Source organism: Lepisosteus platostomus, chromosome 11 (assembly GCF_059453375.1).
Source record: "Lepisosteus platostomus isolate fLepPlt1 chromosome 11, fLepPlt1.hap1, whole genome shotgun sequence".
In the NCBI taxonomy this organism is placed as follows: domain Eukaryota; kingdom Metazoa; phylum Chordata; class Actinopteri; order Semionotiformes; family Lepisosteidae; genus Lepisosteus; species Lepisosteus platostomus.
In genome coordinates this window covers 37,070,906-37,094,975 of record NC_142621.1, presented here as the reverse complement: position 1 = coordinate 37,094,975, position 24,070 = coordinate 37,070,906, and the positions used below count along the sequence as shown (strand labels likewise).

General features: G+C 42.4%; 1 protein-coding gene across 4 annotated transcripts in view; it reads right to left on the bottom strand.

The window, feature by feature from the left end:
* caskin2b (CASK interacting protein 2b) overlaps positions 1-23,332 on the bottom strand; it is a 125,266-nt gene extending 101,934 nt beyond the window's left edge. The window contains exons 1-2 of one of the 4 annotated variants that reach the window (XM_088599482.1): positions 22,936-23,073; positions 14,794-15,258 (exon numbers count right to left, since the gene is read on the bottom strand). In XM_088599482.1, coding sequence (XP_088455608.1) covers positions 14,794-14,887 — 94 coding nt within the window. In that variant the 5' untranslated portion in view covers positions 14,888-15,258; positions 22,936-23,073. Of the gene's footprint in view, positions 1-14,793; positions 15,259-22,935 lie in introns of all 4 variants that reach the window. The other 3 variants (XM_088599481.1, XM_088599485.1, XM_088599483.1) reach the window with 3 other exon arrangements.
* Positions 23,333-24,070: the final 738 nt, after the last annotated feature.

Below are 24,070 nucleotides of genomic sequence, written 5' to 3'. Positions count from 1 at the left end.
AAAAAAGAACCTTTGGAGTATTTATGCAGGTGCAACTAACCTTGAAGGATGCTTGCCAGCACCTATAACTTGGGGCGGAAGGCCTCCACATACTTGTAAAATACTTTTAACAAGCTTTGTCAATATAATTTGTAGCAGTTCCTGTAGCTCATAAAAAAGTATTATCTGTGAAGTTAGAGGACTCGACAGATCGCTTAACAGAGTGGCACTTTCTATAACAGAATGAGGAGGTCACAAATAGGCATCTTTTTCCTTGGCACAGCTGTAGAATAATCTAAAAAAAGGATCTCTCTGCCACGGTGTGGCTTGGTTAAAGTCGCGATGTGGAAGAGAAAACAGAAGAAGAAACCCTGGAAGGCTGGCTTCCTCTGGAGACAGAGGTACACACTCTCAGAAGAGTGAGCTTGCGGCTTGTGGGAATCGGGATCGCAAACAATGCTTGTGACTCACTTTAAACTGTGAGCCTTGAAGCCGCAATGGTCATTAAATGCGTTTAGCAGGCTGGCGCTTTGCTATGGAGCCGGGGTAAACAGTAACTGAAGAAGGGAGGCCCGGAGGCCTGCGCCATGTGCGTTTACCCAGCTGGGCCCCCGCGACCGGCAGGAACTCGTCTCTTCCGAAAGGAACAAGGTGGGGGGTGTCACCCCCTGGCACAGCAACTGCTGCGCTGACAAACTGTGAAAATATTATCACAGCACTGCCAGCAGGGGGGGGTCAGACACAGCCTCTCCTAGAGGCACTTATATTCTTTGCTGTTAAACTGAGAGCATCTAATGCAGAAATTCAGTGGGTTATCGAACTGCAGAAGATGCCCGTTTGTCAAAAGCAAACTTCTGCAGATCCACAAACGCCAGATTTTCAATTGAACACATAGATGAATACAAATCCACTTTCTACTATAGTTCTACTCATATATACGGCAAGCCATATATTTCTACTCCATATGTTTCTCCACAAACGTACTTAAAATAAGACAATAAGTACTGTACTTAAAACTAGGCAATATCATCTTGTACCTAGTGTCGTCTTACTCATGTCTTGAACAAAAAATACACCGAACACTGAAGGTGACAGCGTTTTTCACAATAATGCACAGGAATAATGCACAGAATGTCTCAGGAATCAATTATATGTCATTGCAAATGTGTTGTATAACCTTGTATAAACGATTTCCTGGGCAGGTCACACAACTAGTAAACAGGCTAAATGAGACACTGGAAAACTGATTGCCAACTAAAATCAGATTACAGTGGCTACAGGTGATCCCCAAGCACTGATCAAATCACAGCTGTAGCAGCAAAATACTGCAGCAGCTAGACAGAGGCTTAGAAGTTGGTCGGACATGCAGCTACTGAAAGGGCTGTATCAGAGATTAGAAACAGCATTCCTGTTTCCTGTACTCCTAATGCACAATTCCAACACAATATACTGTATCTGTGGTCAGAAGAATAAAAAAATATTGTTTTTGCACTAGACAAAACAGCATCCAAACGAAAGCTGCATTCTGGTACGTTGTTTTGTTTTAAAACATGTAAACAACAACACAATCTGACATAAGACGCTTGTGTGACATTTTGCTTTGACTTGCTTTTCCCTTCAGTGTCATGTTCAGTCCTTGTGTTGTAGCACAAAGCCGCTGTAGAAACAGCGAAGCGTCTCCTGCAGCCAGCTCTCCAGACGGTACCTCAGTGACGAGGTGGGGTCTGTCTGTGGGAAGCGACTGAATTTTGGGCAGGCAGTTTTAAAACAGCAATGACAAAGACCCAAAGGCAACGATGCCTGAGGAAAAGACTTATCAGATATTTGTTTTATCAGATAAACTTGGGGATTCCTGGAGAACTACTAATAACATTTCAGCCTGTGTCCTGTGAAGGACTGGCGACCTGTCATGGGCAGACGCTTGAATTCTGCCAGGTTCCCATCGTCTGCTGGACAATACTGTATTGTTTCTAGAAGGACATAGCTTTGTGTTCCTTAGCTTTGAAAGTTAGTTCCAGAATCTCCTGGCTCCCTGTGTAAAGAAATATGTCTTGTTTTTAGTCTTGTGTACCCCCCTTCGGAGTTCTTCATTGTTTGCGGGGTTTGGAACAGTCCCTTGGGTTGATTTTGCTCATTCACTTTCAAGGTGCACCATTTAGTTCCAAGTCCGAACAAATTCACTTCCTATAACCTGTCCACGTCTGACACCTTTGAGAGGAGGAACTGCTCCAATTGCTTTCATTCTAGTCCTTTTAGGAGCTGCATCCTTACTGCATCACAATGAACAGAACTGTCCGCACCATTCTTCTTAGTACACTGCATCTTTTAACATTACTTCCCCTACGATTTAAACTGTGTCAGTTTCAGTTAGGGGTCCCCATTGAAATAGGCATCTTGAAAAAGACCCCCCCACTTTCCGCCACTGCCAGATTATCGGAGACCCTACAGCTCGAAGGGACTGTATTGCCACGAGTTCTCCATACACAGGCAGGGCCTGTTAGGAGCCGAGCAAACGTGAAATTGATTTCCAGGCAGCGCAGTGGTGAGCTCTTCCCACAAAAGGGAAGGAATGAAGTCACTGGCTCTATTTGTCCAGCTTTTTCCGCGCAGTGTTGTGACTGGCGTGGAATGGGATTTGGAGAGCACTCATTCAGCACACGGAAGAGCTAGCCTGGCCCTTTGAAGGCGTGTTTCCCGGAGCTGGGGACAGTGCGTGAGAAAGCCAGGGAGCGAGAGAGAGAGACAAAGCCTTCTGCAGCAAGGCCCGCTTGTTCTCAGGATACCAGGAAACAACACCCTATCCCACTGTCATAATAGGCTTTTCCTCTACACCTATTTTATTCACAGCTGCGGTGAGGTTCACCCCTACAATCCCACTCAAGTAACCTGATCTGTTTTTGTCTCATCTGGACACCACAGGCAATTCCTCAGCAGCTCGTGTACCTACAGTAGATGAGGTGACAGTTTAACAGCCTAGTTAAGCATGTCAGCCTGTCTCTGACCTTTCCCTTCTCAGAGTGCTTATGTCTGGGTAAACAGCAACAGTTTCTCGGAGCTACAATGCTTGCTGTTGTCTTAAGATGCAACTGAAGTATGCCAGATGACCTCTTTAATATCATACTTGCTGTGGAATGCAGACACAAAACCTTGGATGCTCTCAGAAACATTGCAATCAACAATTTTAACATACATGGTACAAATGTCAGTGTCCTGAGTAGGCACAACATCAGACTATCAGAAGCAGGTGTTTTTGTGTCACGTTTTTTGTATTTTGTGTTTCCATCACAATACTTCCTTTACAGTTGTAGCATCTGTAATCAGGACAGAGCACACAGATTGATTTCTCTGTTTCCCTACAGTGGGACCCATCACAGGGCTTTGCAAGTCCTTTAAGATGATACCTTTGCCTGTGTTAAGAGAAGCCCCAGGCCTACAGCCCCTCACTGCATTCCTGAATGGCACAAAACTTGCTCTCATACATCCCTGCTGATCCCAAGATGCAATGTAAGTCAATGCAATCAAAAAAAGAAATTTTGTTTAAATTGAATTAAACTGTGTACCTCCACATCTATGTCACTCTGTGCAGGGGAGCAATGTGTCTTGAAAACAAAAGCTGTGACTGACCCAGACATCAAGCCTGAGCTCAGCAATTTCCATCCCATCTTAAATCAGCATTTGATATTCTGAATAATTAGATGAGAACAGGACTGGTGACTTTAAATGTATGCAGATCACAAGACCTATACTTTCAACCATGAAATTTCAATGAAACCGCAAGTCTAATGCAACACTGATCAGAGCCAAAACCAAGGTTTTAGCACTTATAATATATAGAACAAGTGTGAGCCATCTCTAATACTCTGAGCTTTCTTTCCATTGTATTCCTTAGACTTGGCTCATACCTCAAGCTTGCATTAAAATTCCACTTAACTGTGAAATACAAAGGATCTGAGCATGCCTCTGGCAGAGTTAAAGATCAGATGCACTTTCTGTGGTATAGCATACCAGGAGAGTCAATGATGTCATTTGGCTGGAGAATTTCAAAGCCTCAGAAACCTAAATATAGGGACTTAACTGGCAAAAAAATACTAGAATAAACCATCGCATTACAATGATTCAATACATTAAAACTTAAAACTTTTGACAAATCTTAGTTTTAGGTTAGTCTAGTGTAATATCTTACTCTAAAAACAGTGAAACCAAAGAACAGCAAAACCAGAAAGAAGGGCTGTATAGGAATTAGTGGGAAACTGCAGTACGAAAAAACAAAGCAATCACGCAGGTTACTCTGGATTTCCAGGACTACATTCAATGAAGTCCCTCGTGGAACTCGGAGTCTTACAAAAGGGAAACCTACAGTACATGTTTCACTCTACAGATCCACCCACGACAGGGGACTGAAGGCTGCAGAGTGGATAAGCTGGGCAGGAGCTGCTGGGGTCATGGCTAGTGTGAAAGAAGTGGAGCCAAGAGCTCTGAAAGAAACCCAGCACAGAACAGAGACAGTACAGAGTGACTGCTGAACTGCAGTTCTGCTGGCACTGAACCTGTCTACGGCATGAACCTTCATAAATGCTTCATCATCCAAAACAGATGAAAGACACAAAGACCGGGATACAACTGTATCATCTGAAGCTTTACAGACCGTCTTTCTGATTACCAAGCAGGATGATATAAAAGGATTGATATCTCATGCACACAAACAGAAAGGAGACAGAAATAACCTTCTTCCTTTCTTTCTTGTACGGGTGCACCTGTACAGACAGTGCAGGCTTTATTCTTTTGGAAACCGACATCTACTGTTTATCCAGGTTCAAAAGGAAGTTTGGAAAAAGCAATGTTCTTTAGTTGCCCTTTTGATGTGATAAATTAGCAGCCAAGCAAAAAAAAACAAACAGATAGAAAAACAAAGCTTAAAAAAACAAACCTAAAAAGGGTTCAAGCTAAGTGCATCTGTTGACTGGAACTATGATCTGTCAAGGCTATTATCTTTTTATATTAGCCAGTACTTAATTGAAAGTATTTATACATCACATGAGGATCAAAGCCAGCTACAAACTCTCCTGTCCATCCCCAACAGAGACAAACTCATTTCAAATTGACTTGCTTTTAAATTCAAGGGTGAAAGCTGTAAAAAGGTCAAAGATGCTGTTACATTTCAAGTAACCTGGGTTCAAACAGGACTCAAGTGGACAAGTCAATTCTGTTCTTTTTAGCTCCTATCACAAAATCTTTACTTACAGAAGAAGCAGTATGGATTGGCAACAAATTAGTCTTGGTCCACTGATCCTGTATAAACGCAACAGGATCTGTGTGTTTAACTTCCCGCTGAGAAATTTTTTGCATCAGTGGCAAAGTTAGCACCCACACACCAGCAGCAACATTAATAAAGGAATTTCACAGTCATTCGTAACATTTTAACCCTTCTGGAACTGGGGCTTTTTAATTATGTTTTGTTTAACCCCAGGGAGTCAGGTGTATCGCAAAGCCTTTAATTCTCAGTTTCGGTGACAGAGCACAAACATGAAAAAACAAATGGAAATAACGGAACTGAACCGAACAGCACAGTTCTTGCTTGTTCTATCATACAGCCACTAGGCAAGCCACAAAGTTCCCAGTACGTGCTTTTATGATGGTAATTAACTGTAATACCAGGTGTTCATAACTTTTGTGCTTTTACTGTTCCTCTAGCTCCTCCTCACTCAATGCCTCAGTGCCCCCACACAACTATACTGTAAAAAGCTGTAATGTAAGATTAGTGAATTCTGATATCTCTCCTGAATGATGCATTAGACCACAATAAAAGATGTGTGCATTTCCACAGGCCTGCGCACAGCAGGTATCCACTTGTCCTTCGTGAGACAGTGCTGGCACAGGGAACAAACACAAATTCATCATTAACATCAGGATGTTATCTGCCCGAGTCACTTAACATTCCCCTGTGGCAGAGTAAGCCACCAGTAATTATCTCTTTATTTGGCAAGGAAGCCCATCAAGACTGTCATGATGTATTACGATACTTAAATGGCTGTACCTTCACTGTAACTTCACACTCCTTCAGCTGTGATCATAATTGTGTGGTAATGTATTGAGCTTGGAGGGTATTTCCATCAATGGTTATACCGCCGCCCTCCCAGAACACACATATCAGGACTTGCTGTGCACGTCTTGTGGGCTTGGTTCCACAATGTACAGTACATATTACAACTTCTTATTATAGGACACAGTCATCTATAAGACATTGGAAAAGACAAGCCTTGGTTGGCTTGAGGAAGAGGAGACAAACTTCCATTCCCTTTCCCAGGAAATATTATTCCCAGAAAGCAATGCTATGGGAAAACTGGTAGAACCGACAGAATGTGCAGTTCAATCCTGTGCATCATCCATCCATTTTCTGACTGCTTCATCCCATTTAGGGTCATGAGGGAGCCAGAGCCTATCCCTGTAAGCAATGGGCATAATGCAAGATACACTCTGGACAGCACGCAAGTTCATCACAGGGCAAACACACAATCACACCAGAGCCAATTAAACAAAATGAGAATGGCTTTGGACTGTGGTGAAGAAACCATACCATCTGTGGGATTCCTTCATGAACATGGGTAGAATAAACAAACTCCACATATATAGCACCCCAGGTCCAGAATTGAACACAGGAACCCAGTGCCTGTGCGTCATTACTCTCATTATATCCCCGACTACAAGCAACCCTTTCAGAAGAATGGGATAGCAGTCATCTATACAGTAAATATTTGAAAGCCTTGTAGAAAACAAGCTTAGCTCTTTTTAAACTCTTACTACTAAAAGAGGACCATCACCACATTATTCAGTGGTTCTCATGGTCTCCTCATCCTTCCCCAAGGATAAATGACAAAAAAGGCCTAATTTATTTAAACGTGTTTGTTTTCCATGTGGCAGACAGCAAGATAAGATTTTAAAACCTAAGCAACCTGCTTCTCGTCTCACTAATCATCTGGGCTGGTTGTCAGAGGTCAGACTTTGCAACACGCCTGGATGATTGGGAAGCAAATTACAGTAAAATAAATTAATCGAGTCGTATCAGCTGTACACAACTGAACGCATGCCATATGGACAGGTTTGCGTGGCGAGCAGTGAACTTGTGACCTGGCGGTTATTCTGCAGTTTCTATCCAAAGCGTGCCAGGCTAGGTGTGCCAGTTGGGAAGAGAGGGAGAGTACTGAAACAGTACATCAGGTCTATAAATAATTTACCAGCAACCAGGCGGGACAGGGAGACAGGGGAAATGACCGGCACAGTGTGAGCCTTTTCATCTCTTCAGCAAGTTGGTTTGGTTCCAGCCTCTTGCAGCCAGGACGACTATGTGACAGCTGCTTTATCCTGGGTCTTGCAGACTAAGAGACAAGTCACTCCCTGCAGTATCCTCCCATATCATCTTCTGTACATGCCGCAGCTGCTTCACCAATGGAGCACTAGGACAGATTTCTCTCATGGCAGACTTCGGACTCCGTGACGGAGAAGCACTGCAGCCTTGGTCAGAAGGACAGATACAGCATACTGTACGTGTAAGTCTCTGTACTCAATAATCTTAAATAAACAATCAGTCCTCAGGCCTCCACAGAACCTCTTTTTCAAAAGAGCAAAGTTGGAAGTACATCGAGTAGATGCAAATGTGACAATTAGACAGAAACTCTGTGAGCATGAAGCCCAGAACGCCAACATTTCTACAAATAAATTAAAACACATTTGGGAATTAAATTGATAGAAGTGTCAAAAATGTCTTAGATAAAGAAATATGCAGCAAAAATATTGTATGCTTAATATGCCTCCATGTAATCTAAAACCTTTTTTCAAGTGGCATTTGGAATTCCAAATTAATTTTGACACAGACCCTGGTCTTTAAAGATGCATCAGAAAGCGGTCAAATACTCAGAGCAACTCAGATGTAAGAGACAGACATCTGCCACACTGAACACCTCAGACTGCTGATTAATGGCAGCTTCCACAGATATTGATACAAGTGTCAGTGTGATGGATAGGCAGCAGTGTGGAAGAGTGGCCAGCTCTTTGGATTCAGAACTGTCTGGGGAGATGCTGTTGTGCAGTACACAGCACAGCAGTTCACTCACACTGCTTCAGTAAAATCCTCAGCTGTATAAATAGTGTAAGTTGTAATACAACTTACAAAATGTAAGTGGATTTGGATAAAAGCATCTGCCAGACAAATTAATAATAATGTCCCTGTAAAGCTCTCCACGTAACCTACTAGTGTACATACAGGCTCTTTTTAAATAACTTATCAGAATCACATGCAAGACACACCTCGTGTACTTTACATTTAAGCAAATTCAAGACAAAACCAGCCAATGAGAGCTTCTCTGCGTGCTTGACTGCAATTAGAACAATAGTGCTGTGATGACAAGGTCATATCTTTTTATTCAAATACAAAACCTTTTTTATGGCTGATACTGTATGTAGCTTTAACCAGTCAGCCTAGGTAAGGATGCAGATCTGCTCCACAATAAGATGCTACAGCAAGGTCCCCACGCACAGATAAGAAGACATTTTCACTCCTCCAATCCTTCTGAGAAAGAGGTGATCTCTTGGTTGGATGGTGTCGTGTGGTATGGGTGATTAAGGAACAATTCACATTGATCTTCTAAAGAAATGTGAATGTTATGGTTTTTATAGACATCTGGACTGGAAAAAACTCCTGTATTTATTAGTTCAGATCATAATTTTGGTTAAAATAACTGAGTCTTGATTAACATCTATAACACAGGAAAGCCACTGCAAAAACTCAACCTTTCGACCCAGAGTAAATTGCATAGCACTCCAAATCATGCCATAAGATACTTAATGACCAAATATACAAAGCTTCTCAGCAGAAAGATGGAAAATTAAAATGGAAAACTCCATATTGGGATTTCAAGAGCAAAAGAGGTATCCCATGATGCAGCTTGGACACAAGGCTGCTTCGAGAGACAGCCAGTATAGTTATAAAATTGTGTCCATAGTCTAAATAATCACTTCTTTTATAACCAAATAAAAAGATTCGGAAGCACACAAACTGAGACCTACAAAAACAAAAGGATTTCTAGTATCACATGCCTTAGAGCTTTAATAAAAGAGGAGTTATGCTGGATTACATGGGGGTTTAAGCTACAGTATCACGTACTTAACCCCTTCTAGAAATTCTCCCATAGTCATAAATACATACGCCATCTGCTGTGATGGAGAGAACGGAGTATTTAAAACCACTTGCATATTTAAAAATCGGATTTTCATCATTTCTCATTTTCTCATTTCTCATTTCTGTGAAATACAATAGCTCCGGTTTAATCCACCAACAGAAAGAAAGCTATGGGCAGAGACAAGACCACAATATGCAGGCAGAATTCCACCCCCTCAGTCTCCTGCACAGCTCAGAAGCTGGGGTGGGGAGGGGGACAGGGGGCTCATGTTTATGAAAGTTGTCTGAGCTCGACCTCCTTCTTATTCTCGACTCACCCACCGCGTACGTTAATCCTACTGTCCACCATCTGTGGTCTCCCCAGTACGCCACTGGGAGTTTGGGAAGAGGAGGAGGCTGAATCTTTGTTTTGGGGCGGCAGCCCCACAGTGCCAGATGTCAAAGGCAGGGTGTTAGTGATGGAGGTGTTTAGGGTGAAAGAGGTTTGTTTCTCATAAATACTATGAGGAGCACTGAGTACACATGTAAGCCTATGGCAGTAAATTAAAGCGAGCATTAATCTCAACAAAGGGGTAATCTGTCAGACTATTGAGAGGCCAGCAATTATCTCTCCTCCAATGTAAACAGGGCTGACTTCAATGAACTCTGTGCACAGACAGAGCACAGCTGAAGGGCTCAGTGATGTGTGTGTTTATGTATGGTAGCAAACGTCTTGCCCAGAACCACAGATATCCAGGTGACAAGCCTACTAAAAATGTTTAAAAAATGAAATAGGAACCACTGATTCACACTCCTGTCTTGTCGACAAAAAATCAATAAAAAAAAACTTCCAGCAGAAATAAAATTCCATGTAAAATACATGAGCGAGGTAGCTAAAACACACGAAAAGCAGAGATGCGTTTCAAACCATCCATTCAATCTCAATTTAATGTACATTAACATAATTATACACCACGTTATTTCATGCTTACCTTTGTAAATACCGAGTTGTTTTAAATAAATATTACCATTGAAAAGCAGGTCTAAATATGATATAAGATTCATTATTGACTCTTTGGCTTTGGTGATGCAAGCTGAACTACACGGCGACAGTGGGGAAACGTTTTCAAGACCACTGTATGACTGGGCCCTTGAACGGACTGGTACTGACATATTGGTTGGGTCAACCCACTCTCAACCATAGCATTACTCTTTTACATCAGGTCCACATTTGCCTGGGTTTTTGTTGCGAGGAGGAATCATCACAGGATTTAAAGCTTTCTTTTATTTTTTTCTCCTTCCCAAACAGTGCCCTGACATTTGTTAAATGAAACCGCCAGGAGTTATGATTATAGTTCTGTGCTTTTCAAAGTTTTGGGCCCTGCGTCTGCATTCACCAATCAAAGCGGAACAAAACAGATTGTTGAGAGAACCCTGTTGTCAAAACAAAGTGTACGCTGGAGGAGCTTACCTTCTGTGGTTTGTAATTGAAAAAAAAAGAGGGATTTCGCTGGCTTCCTAGAGCTCTGATCAAAGAGGGGAAGGACGCAAGCACACGCATTAAATCTGCTCACAGGCAGCTGTGCTTGAGGCAAAACAAAATATCCCAGAGCTTTGCAGGAAATCACTCCTTCATCAGCTTTCCGAGTGTACTAGGGTAGCCCAAAGCCAAGATGACAAATGTGTGTGGTTTTATTTTTCTTGCAAACCTGATGCCAAAGATGTATTTAAAAAATGGGCTGAAATCCTTACACCGACAGGCCCTTGGACAGCCAGCGTCTTGAATTGCTGTCTGTGCCAATACCCAAACAGTGCTTGGCACTCCAGCAGCTTGGGGCACGCACGACCTAAGAATATAAGAACACAAGACAGCCAGCAAACGAATGGAGGTCATTTAACCGACTTTGCTTGTTACGTTATGTCTCTTGCAAAGTCATGTCTTGGAAAGAGCTTGGTGAATGCAGCTCCAGCCCCCTGTCACTCTATGTCTCCAAGCAACTAATCCTTTTTAGAATGTGTTAATGAGTATTATTTTAAAAAATATTTGTTAGAAATAATCTTATTTGAAACTCTTTATCTTAACATCTTACCTGGCTCCACTCACAGCATTCTGGGGTAGCCAGTTAAGATGTTAAGAAAAAGAGTAAACATACACACTTCCAAAGTTTTACAAGATGCGAAGTATACATTTCTTTAAGCCTGCAAGGAACAAACCCCCTCAATAAAGTCTTAACCATGTAGCAAAGCAGGCATTGGTATGAGCAGTTATCAGGAAAAAATAAGCTAAAAGTCAACACAAGGATACCAAAGATGTACATACAGGATATTTATAGCCTTACCTGGCCTAGGCAAACAATGATATCATGTAAATGAGTTGTGAAGATGATGTTTGGTAAACCTGGAGTAACACCATTATGAAAGAGATCCTCAGTACGCACAGCAGGACCACCACATGTGCTCTTAATGGCTTGCTTGGGTGTGTAGCAACACAGGACATGAACGTACAAAGCCATTCAGTGTCCACTGTTGTGGTTTATGGGAACATGTTCCCAATCACCTCATTTCACTAGCAAGCTGGGTGAGCCAGATAACTTCGTTACCTCCCTGTACTCAAAATTGGATGCACTGAGCCTCACTGCAATTAAGAGCATCCAACCCGGGCTCACCAATCTTCCCGTTTTCTTCACTGTTACAACAGTGTCTGTTGAATTTTACACTAGGCATTCTACTGAGGATGCATTACTGTATTACGCTGGCATTTGACAGGGAGGAAGAAAGTCCTACGGAATCATCTGAATCGGAGCCTCAACTCAAACGGTAAACTCAAAATGAGGGCACAAGTGGAAACCGCATTTAAAACAGTGAACAGGAGACACCTTTTAACCCAAAGGGTTGTGGGAATCTGGAAAAAGCTGCCCAGCTGATACCTTGGCTCATTTTAAAGAAATGGCTGGAGTTGATCCTTGGATCAGTGACCGACAAGCTACAAACAGGATACGTGGGCCGTAGGGCCTCTCATTTGTAACCATTCTTATGTCTATGTTTAACCAGACTTAAACTTCAACTGTTCCAAAGAGCTAAAGGGGACTTTTTGGCACACAAAGCTCCAAACTCACACCCGGAGGTGCTTTGATCCCGCTACCTCTCGCAAGTAAAGCGAGCACTCCACCATGTGAGCCAAGCCCCTTCCAAAGAGTTGCCATGCCAGAGGATTTATTCACATTCAAGCCTCCCTTCCACCTTCCACTTTCCCCGGAGCCCCACCTCAGTCAATGGTTCCTCCATCTTGCAGGAAGGTGGCTTATCCCTGACCCAGAATAGCGCCCAGCAGGTGTGGGCCTTGTCATTGCAGTGACGTGCCTGTCAGGCCGGCTGCTGAGCTCTTAGCTGCTGCACTTCAAAATCCACGCTGTAATCCGATTGGGGCTCTGCTGCTACAATCCCCCCGCAGATTCCCAAGATTGCGCCCCGCCAGAGAGAGAGGAATAAGGCAGGATCAATATGGCACCTTTCTGTCTCCCAGGCTGCACCCTTTCGCTGCAGGAATTTTTTTAGATCAATAATTCAGTAACAGCAGCGCACTGGCATGCATAATTCCCATGTTCAAAATGTTAATAAAATTGTCATGAGCTGTCATTCTTTACACCACTATACAAGACGTTGGGGAAAAGCTCTCGAAAGTGTGAAGGGATAAATTATTTAATAAGGACTCAAACACCAGATCCACACTGATGCCGATTACAGCTCTAATCTCCAACCCTGATCCTGCAGAACTCCGGTCCTGCAGTTTTTAGGCATCTTCAATCAGCGGGCCGAATATTTATGAAAAATGACACGTTCCTGGACATTTCCACAAAGGCTCATAAGGAGTCCGTCTTGAGATGGTAAGGGAGGGTAGCATGACTCACACGGGGGAAAGGCAGTGAGCGTATCACCACCCCAAACTCACCAGCCGATCAGAGCTGGGTCATTTGACGCGAGGAGAGTTTACTCCGCATACTGAGAGGAGACGAGGGTGAAAGGCTGTCTGAGCTCCACAAAGGCAGGATGCACCACTGTGATGCTGACTTGAACTGTTTTGTAAAGACTTCTAATGACATGATGTGAAAAATGATTGGGGCAAATACTGTAGGTCTGGAGAACATTTTGCTTTCAGCCATTTCTAACCACTATTTACAGTATAAAACAACAATGTCTCCAACAATTAATTCTTATTAAAGGATGGCCTATTCCTTTAATCAGAAGAACAGATTTTTTATAAAAGGTGGCAATGTCAAGTTATTGTTTGTCTTGTATGGGAGGATACACAGGGCTGAAGCCCAGTTCTAGTGGTCAGAAAAAGAAAAAATACTGATGCTCATTATGTCAAAACAGCAAAGTCCAGCCCCACTCACAGTAGCCATTTAAGTTTGCCAATAGAATATGAGAACACACTGCATACAATCAACTGCTCAGCTGGTTATTGCTACATGGGTGTACAGTAAAATACCCAAAGCACTTGGGATTTTTTGTTTCTCTCATTTAAACTGTATGATAACTGGCAACAGAAGAAAGGAATGAGCTGACTGCTTGGTAAGCACTTAAAAGCAGAAGGTCAAGACTACATTAAACTGCAAGCTAATTAGCACTGGATCATGAGGCAAAGGAGAGCAATTAAAAACTAATCCAAAAAGATTGATTTCCTACAACTCGGCATCACCAGCTGACCTATAATGCTTAGGTTAGTCTACACTAATTTTAAAGGAAAACAGGGAGAAATATATCCATCTATTTTGCTCATTTCTCTCAAATGAAAAGTGAAAAAATGTTTAATCAGCTGATCAGAGTTCAATAAATGCTACAAGGGACCAGTCCTGGGGTAAAAACAATTAAAACATTCTGTGAGATTTTTAATCCTTGATTTCATCTCAAGAAGGTTTTAGTTTCCCCGAAGATGTTAAACAGGCAAACACTCACTTGTGACACCTCTCATCGCAAGGGTTACAGGGAATGGAAGCATATAATTTTGAAGAGCTGGCACTTTCACAGTACCTCTAACACACTGTCCTGATGTGCTTTGAAAAACTTTTGATCTCTCAGCTTTGGAAAAAAAAAAATTCGATGGGTGAAAAACAGGGGTCCTGAAAGCTTTTCATTGCATTCCTGCTCTCTCACGCTGACAAAAGCCGACCATTCAGAACTCTCCTCTCGCATACTGTAGCTCTTCCCATCTACTGTTCTAACCTCAAAACCTGCCAAGACAGCACTTGTATCACATCCAGCTTCATTCACAAAGCATCTCATAAAATCTGCCCCACATCCTTTTTCAAGCGCCTTTTAGTTTTCCTGCTTAATTATACTGTTCATTGACAGTTTTTAGCCTAGAACCTTAAATTCCAAACTCCAAAGAGATCAAGAGTCAGCTGAAGAAGGAGTCATTGTGGAGCAGGGATCTAAGGAGGCACAGGGAGAACACAAGTGTGAACACACTGGTTTGTTAACATCACGACTGCCATCACCAACAAGGTGAGTAAACTCAAAACTCAGAGCCAGAAGGATCATGGTGCACACTTTCATTTGCAAAGCGCATGGGCTGTTCGGTGCTGATCTACAGAGGCTACAAATGGCAGCAGCTACCTTATTTTTGACTAGTACCGAAAAGAGACAGATCCTTGAGCACTTACTAGTTCGGCCGGCCTTGATCTTGGCTAGCAGCTTTTGGGCGGATGGCAGGTCCCCATTCTTCACAGCCTGAAGGAGATCCTGTTCCTTCCCCATGATCCCGATGTGTAGTAGATCCCAGTCTCTCTCCGCAGCACAGAAACCAATTCCTCAAAGAGCCATGGTGAAGGGGCGGCTGCTCAAACTCTCTGGGAAATCTCCGAGGTCAGATCAGATGCTGGCAAGTCTTGGCAACGGGACTAGGAAAGCAGCTGATCTTAAATTACTGAAATGGCAGGACTGTGTCGCCTTCAATCGCATACCTTGGCAGGCCAACACCTTTCCCTTTTTGATCCAGAAAAGGTGTTGGTTGGAACACCGAATGGGTCTGGCCTCAGTGCAGACTGCCCCAGAGGTACCAGGTTTGGGGATGCGGCACAGCAAGGCTCCTTTTCCCGGTTTTCAATATCTTCTAAAAAACAAAAACCCTGAAAAAACGAAAAACGTCACTTAAAAATGATGTCCTATAAGAGAAACCTCAAGACTGCAGACTTGTAATGCTGACAATAAATGCTGGTCTACAACAGCTACTCATAAACGTTTGAAACGTGTCATCCTCACCTATAATCTGACACACCATGATTAGAAAACACAATGGTACGTACGGAATGGTGGAGTCTGTCTTAGTGCTGCAAAACCACTTAAAGATAAGTACGGCACGGCAAAGCTGCAACGAGTGCAAATTACAACTTTTTGAATCTTACACTAGCTGCTCTCATTTATATTTATGCTCTTTTTCTAACATTTGTGGTGGGAAACCGTACTTTGATCCTGAAGGGAAAATGAAATAATTTCTTGGCTTCCAGCACTGCACCAGACACATGGAATGTGGTACAAGACACAGACATTAACGATGAATCCCATAATCTAAAGACAGAGTCTGAACAGGCGCTGAAGTACAAATGGACCAGTTTAAACACCTGAACCCATCAAATTAGAACCATAATATCTGTAAAAATACAAGACACTTCCCTTGGACTTCATCGGTTCTTGTGAAAACATAAAACAACTTGTGCGCATAAAATACGCAGGAATTTTCCAACTCTTTGCAGACAACTCTTGTGTAAAAAGATGGAAACTAGGGTCTACACAGGACTACTTACATTACTAATAGCACCATTATTTTTATTTTATTTTTAATGCTGTATTAAGAGACAAAAAATCCCAAGTCCTTGCCCCTGTACCATTTGGGAATCTTACCAAGAAATTAATCCCTGCTTTAAGAGAAGCTGGCTGAATGCCTGGCAAAAGCATTCTTTCCTGCAGGAAGCCTACAGGAGTGACCTGTTCCCGGACTTCCCATTGTTCAACTCACAGAACACGAACAAAGTGTGTAAGAATAATATCCTGGAGAGAGAAAAAAATCCCCTTCCCTTTGATTTTGGAGCTGCTGGGTACTCGGCACATATCGGATTTCAAAGGGAATGCTCACTGAAGCTCCGACAATAACAGTGGAGTTTCTGGATACAATGTTTTCATTAACAAAAGATAAGAAAGACGTACTTCATGCCAGGTCCATGCATGAAGGCAGCAGGTATAACTTACCCAAGAGGAGCGGCAGCACGCAGACCACTGATTTTCAACCGCGGAAGGGATGAGGGGATGGTAAAAAACAAAGGGAGGTCTTTCCAGTCATGCCCAGAATAATTGCTTTGCAACACACATTAACTGCACATGTATTTTACACAGACCTGCTTGCATGTGTATGTTTACACACAGAAGGGTGTTCTGGTTAACAACCACACCCAAACAGTCTGTGTTCCAGTAGACATCACTGGTGTTTTTCTGCAGATCAACCTGTGCTAGGGGTACCGATGCTTGTGCATCGCACCAGTTACGAACTCTGGGGACTCTCATCCATACCCCTCTCCCCAACCCCACTCACCCCCTTTTCCCCCCATAGCTTCCCACTACACCCATACACAGCACTCCCTTTCTCCATATCTTTATTGCCCTCCTACTGGAAGGAATGGTGGATCCAGCACCCTTCCCCTCCTCCTGAAGGATGAAATTAGGTGTACCAGTAATAATTTCTGCATGAAAAAGTGGTAGTGAATAAGAATTCCAATGCACATGTAGATACTGCAATAAAATCCACCACTTTCTCTCCCGAAAGTTCGAAACCCTCTACACGGCATCACCCCCTCACTTTCTTGGACCAGTAGTGATGGGTAAGATGGTGCCAACTAGTAATTTCCCATTCTGCACTTTTAACAGACAGGCTATACACTCTGTAATGGTGCACGCTGTCACTTCAAAAGTTAATAAGGAGGCAAAACGACACAGATGTGACAGCACACTCAGAGGAGGCCTTTATGACATCTGAATCTATCGCCTCCAACTCGTTACCACCCTGGATTAAACAGAGTGTGTGTGAGCTTTCCTTGTCTTTACATTTTATGGAATTGTTATGCAACAGTTTGAGAAGAACAAGCTTTCTTCCACCTCGTTTCATCATTTTCTACCTGAGTCTTTGCGAAACTAACAAACCAAGCTGGGTAAAGCTATGAACATCTTTATCCCACAATATACATTACGGTATACACTGGTGGGTGAGGGACAGCGCAGCATGGTGGGTGAGCCTTTGGATTCATGACTGACAGGTTGTAGGTTTGAGTCCCCACTGAATTACCCTTGAGTGAGGTACCTAATCAGTCCACCCAGCTGTATAAGGTGGCACCAGCACAGAAAAAAACCCTGGACTGATGTCTTATCTGTCACATGTCCTCAGTCTGCTTAACGCTACAGTAACCAGGATGAGTTCTGTCTCGATGACCCTCTGGGCTCTGTTGTGGACTTTACCTTTACCTAAACTGATGGGCAGAGCTCTGACGACTGCGATAATGGTAATGAGATGCAGCTTATCTTGGACTGAATACCGCCACAGCTGTGCCAGAAATACTGGCCCATTAGGAAATATTCAGCTCTTTCCTCCACTTCTTGCTCCCTCAGATATTCATCAAGTCACGCCACAGTCATCCACTGCAGTCATGGAAAAAACCCGCTCTGCCCATTTAGAGTACAGTATGCATTGTTGCATTGCATGTTCCTAAAAAAGGTATCATAACGAGCATGGTTATTTTCTTGCATGTTTTCCTTTGGAATTCCTAAGAACCGTAATGTATTTAAGATCAAAAAGCACCCTGGAGGTCTACCGTACAGGAATTGGGGTTATAAATCACTGTAATAATGATGATAGTCGAGTCTGTGCAAAGATTCCTGTAGGCGTCTTTGCACTGGCCATGCAGTTTTAAGAGTTAAGCACACAGACACTGCTGATATTTATTTATCCATCTGAAGTATTTATTTTGTTGGTTCAGTTAGGACTGCAGTGTCTTTTCCTCTTCTTTCCACCTAAGACTTTTTTAACTTAACTGGTCTACATACTGTATAGGACATCCATCCATTTTCGAACTGCTTCTTCCAATTCGAGGGTCGCAGGAGAGCCAGGGTCTATCTGGATAAGCAACACACACAAGGCACACACACAGACACAAACACACACTCGCTTACACCAAGGCCAAACATTCCCAGAAACGACTTAATCTACCAATATGTTTTTGGACTACGGGAGGAAAACAGAGAGCAAGCACAGGGAGAACAAACACAGTCCACATACTGTAGATACCACCCCAGCTCAGGTCCACTACTGCACCACTTTGCTGCCTCACATACTGTAGGATATACAGTATAGATTTGAAAACGTTTTACAGGGTCTGGGTTAAACGTACTGTATGTCTTAAATTATCTGCTGCTTAAGAGTTAGGAAAATAGGTGACTGGGCTGCTTAGGGATCTTCGAGATCTAGTTTAGCTACAACTACAGTATCTCAATTTTATTTTTGGACTCTGAGAATTAAGTTGAAGCCAACAACATGAAATCAATCTAACATCCCTAAAGCTGGCCAGAAAGATTTTGTTTCAGATATTGGACAGTTGGCTACTGGCTATGTTAGTGTGTTTGACCATATTTTAAGGAATATGTTAACTAGTTAACTCTTTAAAATGTCAGAAACTGAACTCCCATGAACTACTCCATAAAAGAACAGAGGGTAATGACTAGGTTCATGGGCCACACTTAAAAGCAGCAGCAACACTGAAATTGGAAACGGACATACAGTAGTAAAACGTGCAGCTGGAGAAAGCTCAAGTGAGTATCAAATTTGTGCTTAAAAAACAACCCACATAGACTCATCACAAAACAAAACTTCCTGCGGTATGAGGTTCTGTGGAAGACAGTTCCACACTTTACCTCACATGGGCCTAGAGAGCATGCAATGGAAATGCATCATCCCACAGCCAAATGCTGGGGCTGTAATCAGGAACTGTCGAACTCCAGCTCTCTGAAACACTCCATGTCTGGGTGGTAACTGTCGCAAGGACATTTTGGGGAAAAAAAAAATCAAGTTTCTCTGAAGAAGTGGGAGACATGCAATCAGACTCCCAAATCCTAACTGGCAACAAACAGAAAAACATCCAAAATGACCAAAATGTGCTATACCACAATACAGAGGCTTATAATTAGGCAAAGACATTTCATTGCAGTAGGCATGTTCCAGCAACAATTAGCCATTTCAATAAAACCGCACTGAAGAGTATGGGAACAGTAAACAGGGAAGCAAGCGATAACCATACTGTATACAATTAAGAGTACTAAGCAGTTAACAGCAGGGGCACCCAAACTCTGCGAAGCTCCTGGTTTTTCATTCTCACTGAGCTTTTGACGACAGGCCTTAATTTAGCTAATTATTCAATTTATTGGTCATAATTACTATCATTCCCCGGCGTTTAGTAACAATGAATTAGAGACCTACAATGTGAAACCTTACAGGATCCGGTCCTGCAGAACCGGGTGCTTGGCAACCCTGGTTTAGAGCATTAGAAATATTCTAACCAGTACATGAATGCAATAATAAATACAGTAGATAAATCTGCAAATCATAAAAAGAGGTACAGTTTATAAAATAATAACATAAACACTGTAATCATATAGCCAATAAGTGTCAGGTTTGTTTAATTAGGAAGCAAGATACAGAATTTTATCATAACGCACTGCTGTGCTTCATCTATTTATTCTTTAGCCTCCTAAAGCCTTCTTCCATAAAGGTATTTATAGACATTAACAAGTACAGCTGGCGATTTACTTGGGAGAATAAAGTATCCAATAGGCCTAAATGGCAGCGACATAATTTCAATTACCTGCCAAACTGTCATAACGTCATACTTCACAGGTTGAGAATAGTTAGTTATAACTGAAAATGACAGCATGGTATCTTGATGAATAAACAGAGGCGGATCCAACCATTTCTAATCCACCCATCCATTTTCTAACTGCTTTATCCATTACAAAGTCATGGGGAAGCTGGAGCCTATCCCGGCAAGCAATGGGCACAAGGCAGGGTACAGTACACCCCGGATGGGACTCACAGGGCACAGACATGCACACACTCACTCCACGACCAATTTCCCCAGAAGCCAATTAACCAACCAGCATGTCTATAGATTGTGGGAGGAAACCCATGAGAACACAGGGAGAACATGTACACTCCACACAGATAGAACCCCAGGAACTGAACTCAGGGCCCTGGCTCTGCGAGACAGAAATACTAACCAATGCACCGCCATCCCACCCCCTTTGCTAATCATTTATTTTATACATAAATGCAAATACTTGTAGTTCATTATATTCAAACACAAGTAGCAGCACAGCTTCCATTTAAATATACTTTTAGGTGCATTTGCAACTGAACTGAAGTGTAGCACTGGCGAAGTCAAGCCCATAACTACTTTTAAACTCGGCTTCTTGAGAGGCTGTTCCTGCTCATGGCCAGGCTTGAAATAAACCTCTTAACCTCTCTGTGGGAGGGGGAGGGAGAGGGAGGAACCGAAGCACCTGGAGAATCACGGACATGAACATGGGAAGACGTGCAAACTCCACACAGAAGGTACCCCACACAGTATGGAAACTCAGGAATCTAGAGCTACGGGCTGCATCACTGTGCTGGCCTAATCTATGTCAGTCTCAAGAAGGGGAAAAGAACAGGAAAAGGCAAGTGTAAATTAACAACGGGTGCTCTTATGATTTAAAACAGGAAGTACTTAAAAGAAGTGCTTATAAAGAGCTTGGAGCATGGTGTCGGGTGCCAGTGATGCTATTCTGGACAGATATGCAGCTAACAACCAAATAAGATAAAGAGGGTCAAGAAGAAGGGCAGCACAGTGGTGCTGTGGTTAGGATTGTTGCCCCTAAGTAACCTGGTGATTGGTAAAGGAGGAACCTGGTGATGTAACCTTGCCTTAAATAAAGAAATGCTCATATCTGCCTGGTTACCTCCTGAACTTTCAAAATCCAGTTGGTTATTTATTATCTAAAGCATTCCACACCATTCTGCAAATTCATGCTCCGTATTAAAAAATGTAAACAAAATTGCGAGCACGCTGTTCTGTATAATTGCAACTGCACAATAACAAGTAGCAACTTCCTCGATATTGAATTGCACTCTATTCCAGCAACAGACAATTTTTTTTGTGTTGTTAATGAAAGCAATCAGAGTCACCCTTCGAGTTTCCTTCCGACCAGTTTACGTGCCAGATTTTCGTCCAGCTGTTTTTGGTCATCAATTCAAAGCTAACAGTAATGCTTCTTAGATTATTGTTTGAGGCTATTTTGTGACACAACAGTAGCCTCAGAACTAAAGTCAGGCTGAGAACATTTTAGTGATAACCCCTATTAATCATGATGCTATAGTATTGCCACTTTTTGTGTCAATTGGGAATAACGCTGACGCAGAGCCTGTCAGCTGATTTTAACAAGCAGGCAGCAATTTACGCTGCTGACATCAACTTCTCAGCTGCTTCGCTACTGTACATTATTACGAGTCCATCATCCGCAAGATGCGCACTGACTCAGATTTTTTTGTCAGATACTAGTTTTGCGACTCAAGAATACCCAATGCACCTTGGGTATCCGATCCTTTCAAACAAACTAGCGAGGTAGCTCAATGTAAACTGAACTACAGTACCTTATCCTGAAATAAACTCCGTTCTTAACTCAATCGTTTCTCCACATTCAAAATACTACATTTTGGCAAATTTCGCAATTCCAGACTCTGGCCACTCTACCCAGGAACACGTATACTACTAGGGTTGGGAATGCGATTTTCATGTCTTAAATAAATAGAACACACCTACAGTATATAGCGTGTTGAATTCTCGGGAAATTACACATTAGTAATATGACATTTACTACACAGCAGTTGCGGGGAAGGCAAATCGTGCCGCACATGACAGTTTTGAGCTGAAAAAATGTGCTTACACTGTTTAAGTAGAGAGATCAGTAGAGCTGAAGAATCATTTCTAGTTGTGGTATTATTCATGAACGGCATGGTCCGAAAGCGATTGTTCTACTTGCATTGGAAGCGTGTAAACTGAGAGAAAAACTGCACCTTAATGTTAAAGGCAGTAGAAGAGTAAACACGCGGATTAACTCACGTTCTAGAGATAAGCTCCGACAGAGGTCATATAACACGCCGAACAAGTGGTATATTTATGTCCTCCTTTTGGTCGTGTAAATTTCAATATGATTAACATATTCAAGATTTAACAGGTCAATACCACAAAGCTAACATCAAAGGCTTGCAGTTCGATCTTTTCATTCAATTATTACATTTTAGGGACTTTCTGATAATGGATGGATGTACCCGACCCCAAATATATTACAGTAGTACGTCTCTTGGGCACCTTCTGGTAGGGTCATAAAAAAGGAATCCACTAGGATATGGATCGTGAACAGTTTCCTCCGTTTTGAATCAGTAGACAATCTAACTGACACAAAACTACACACCCTCGCTGCTGTGTCTAAGGAGTCTTGGACAACCAAACTGACATACTGTACTCTTCCTAAAATACAATTAATGGCATCATTTTAATAACTCGGATTTACTGGAACAGCAAGATTAAAACGTGCCTCCCTTAAGACTTCAACCAGGTACGCAACCTATCCCCGCCGGTGATTTTTAACTTTTCCATGAAATGTTTAACTCTGTAAAGCGAAAATTGGAATTCGCAACACGCCACAGCACGCTGTACAATTCCTATCGGACTCACCTCCGGACTGAAAGATCTGCCAAGTACGATTACAATTTACGTCAAGGTGGTGCGCAGACTGGTTGTTTCCATTAAATCCAGGGAAGCCGTCTCGTCTCCAACAAAAACATCCAGACAAGTTATTCATTTGAAATTCCTGCATAAAGTCACCCAATCCACGAGTCCCCGGCTCCGGCCATGTTTACAATTTCAGTGTTTGAAGGGTTACTGAACTGGATTTAGGTCCTTCATAACAGAAAGCCCCAATATTTCATTCTCCACCGCTTGCTGTTGAAAACTCCAAACTCTGCTTGGCACTTCTATCATTGTCACTTGGCCAAATCTCCCCTGAGTCAATCGTCCCTCCCACTATCCCGTCCGGCTCCAGACTCCACCTTTTTTAAGGGAGACTTGCAGACTTGGGAGTTTTTTTTTTTTCAAAAGGCTGCCTGTTGGGAACCGTGCATGGGAAGCCTTCAATACGAGCAATTGGGGAGAGGACAGGTCACTGGACGTTAGCCGGACAGCGCAGAGTGGCAGGCGTCCTTGTGATTTCATTATTACCCTCGTCACCCACGGGGTCTAGCGATGCAAAGGACTTTGATTGCTACGGGGGGAGGGAAGGTTACCTATTTTACTACAGGAACTTCACCAAGTTGGTGAAACGTGTTTTCATCACTATATTTTTATGCTATAGCTCAACAATATTTGCGCTTGATAATTTGAATATCTTTTAACATTTTAGGACGTATCTTTTAAGCAATTACAAAAATGTTGTACCCAATAACTTGATCTCCTGTGGGATTTAAAAGGGACTGATTACTTGCGAGTATTGAGCAAATTCCAGCTGTCGACGCCTATTGGTCAGAATCAGTAGTGCGTAGTGCAGTGTTTAAAACCAAAGCATTCTGTATTATCTGAATTTAATATTAATTTGAAATAATTATCTTTGGTGACTTACCATAAAATAATAATAATAATAATAATAATAATAATATCCTCAAACTTATATAGCGCTTTTGTGGTAATTCCACTCAAAGTGCTTTTACAGGTAATGGAACCTCCACCACCAGTGTTGCCCCCACCTGGATGATCCAATGGCAGCCAAAGTGCGCCAGTACACTCACCACACACCAGCTATCAGTGGGGAGGAGAA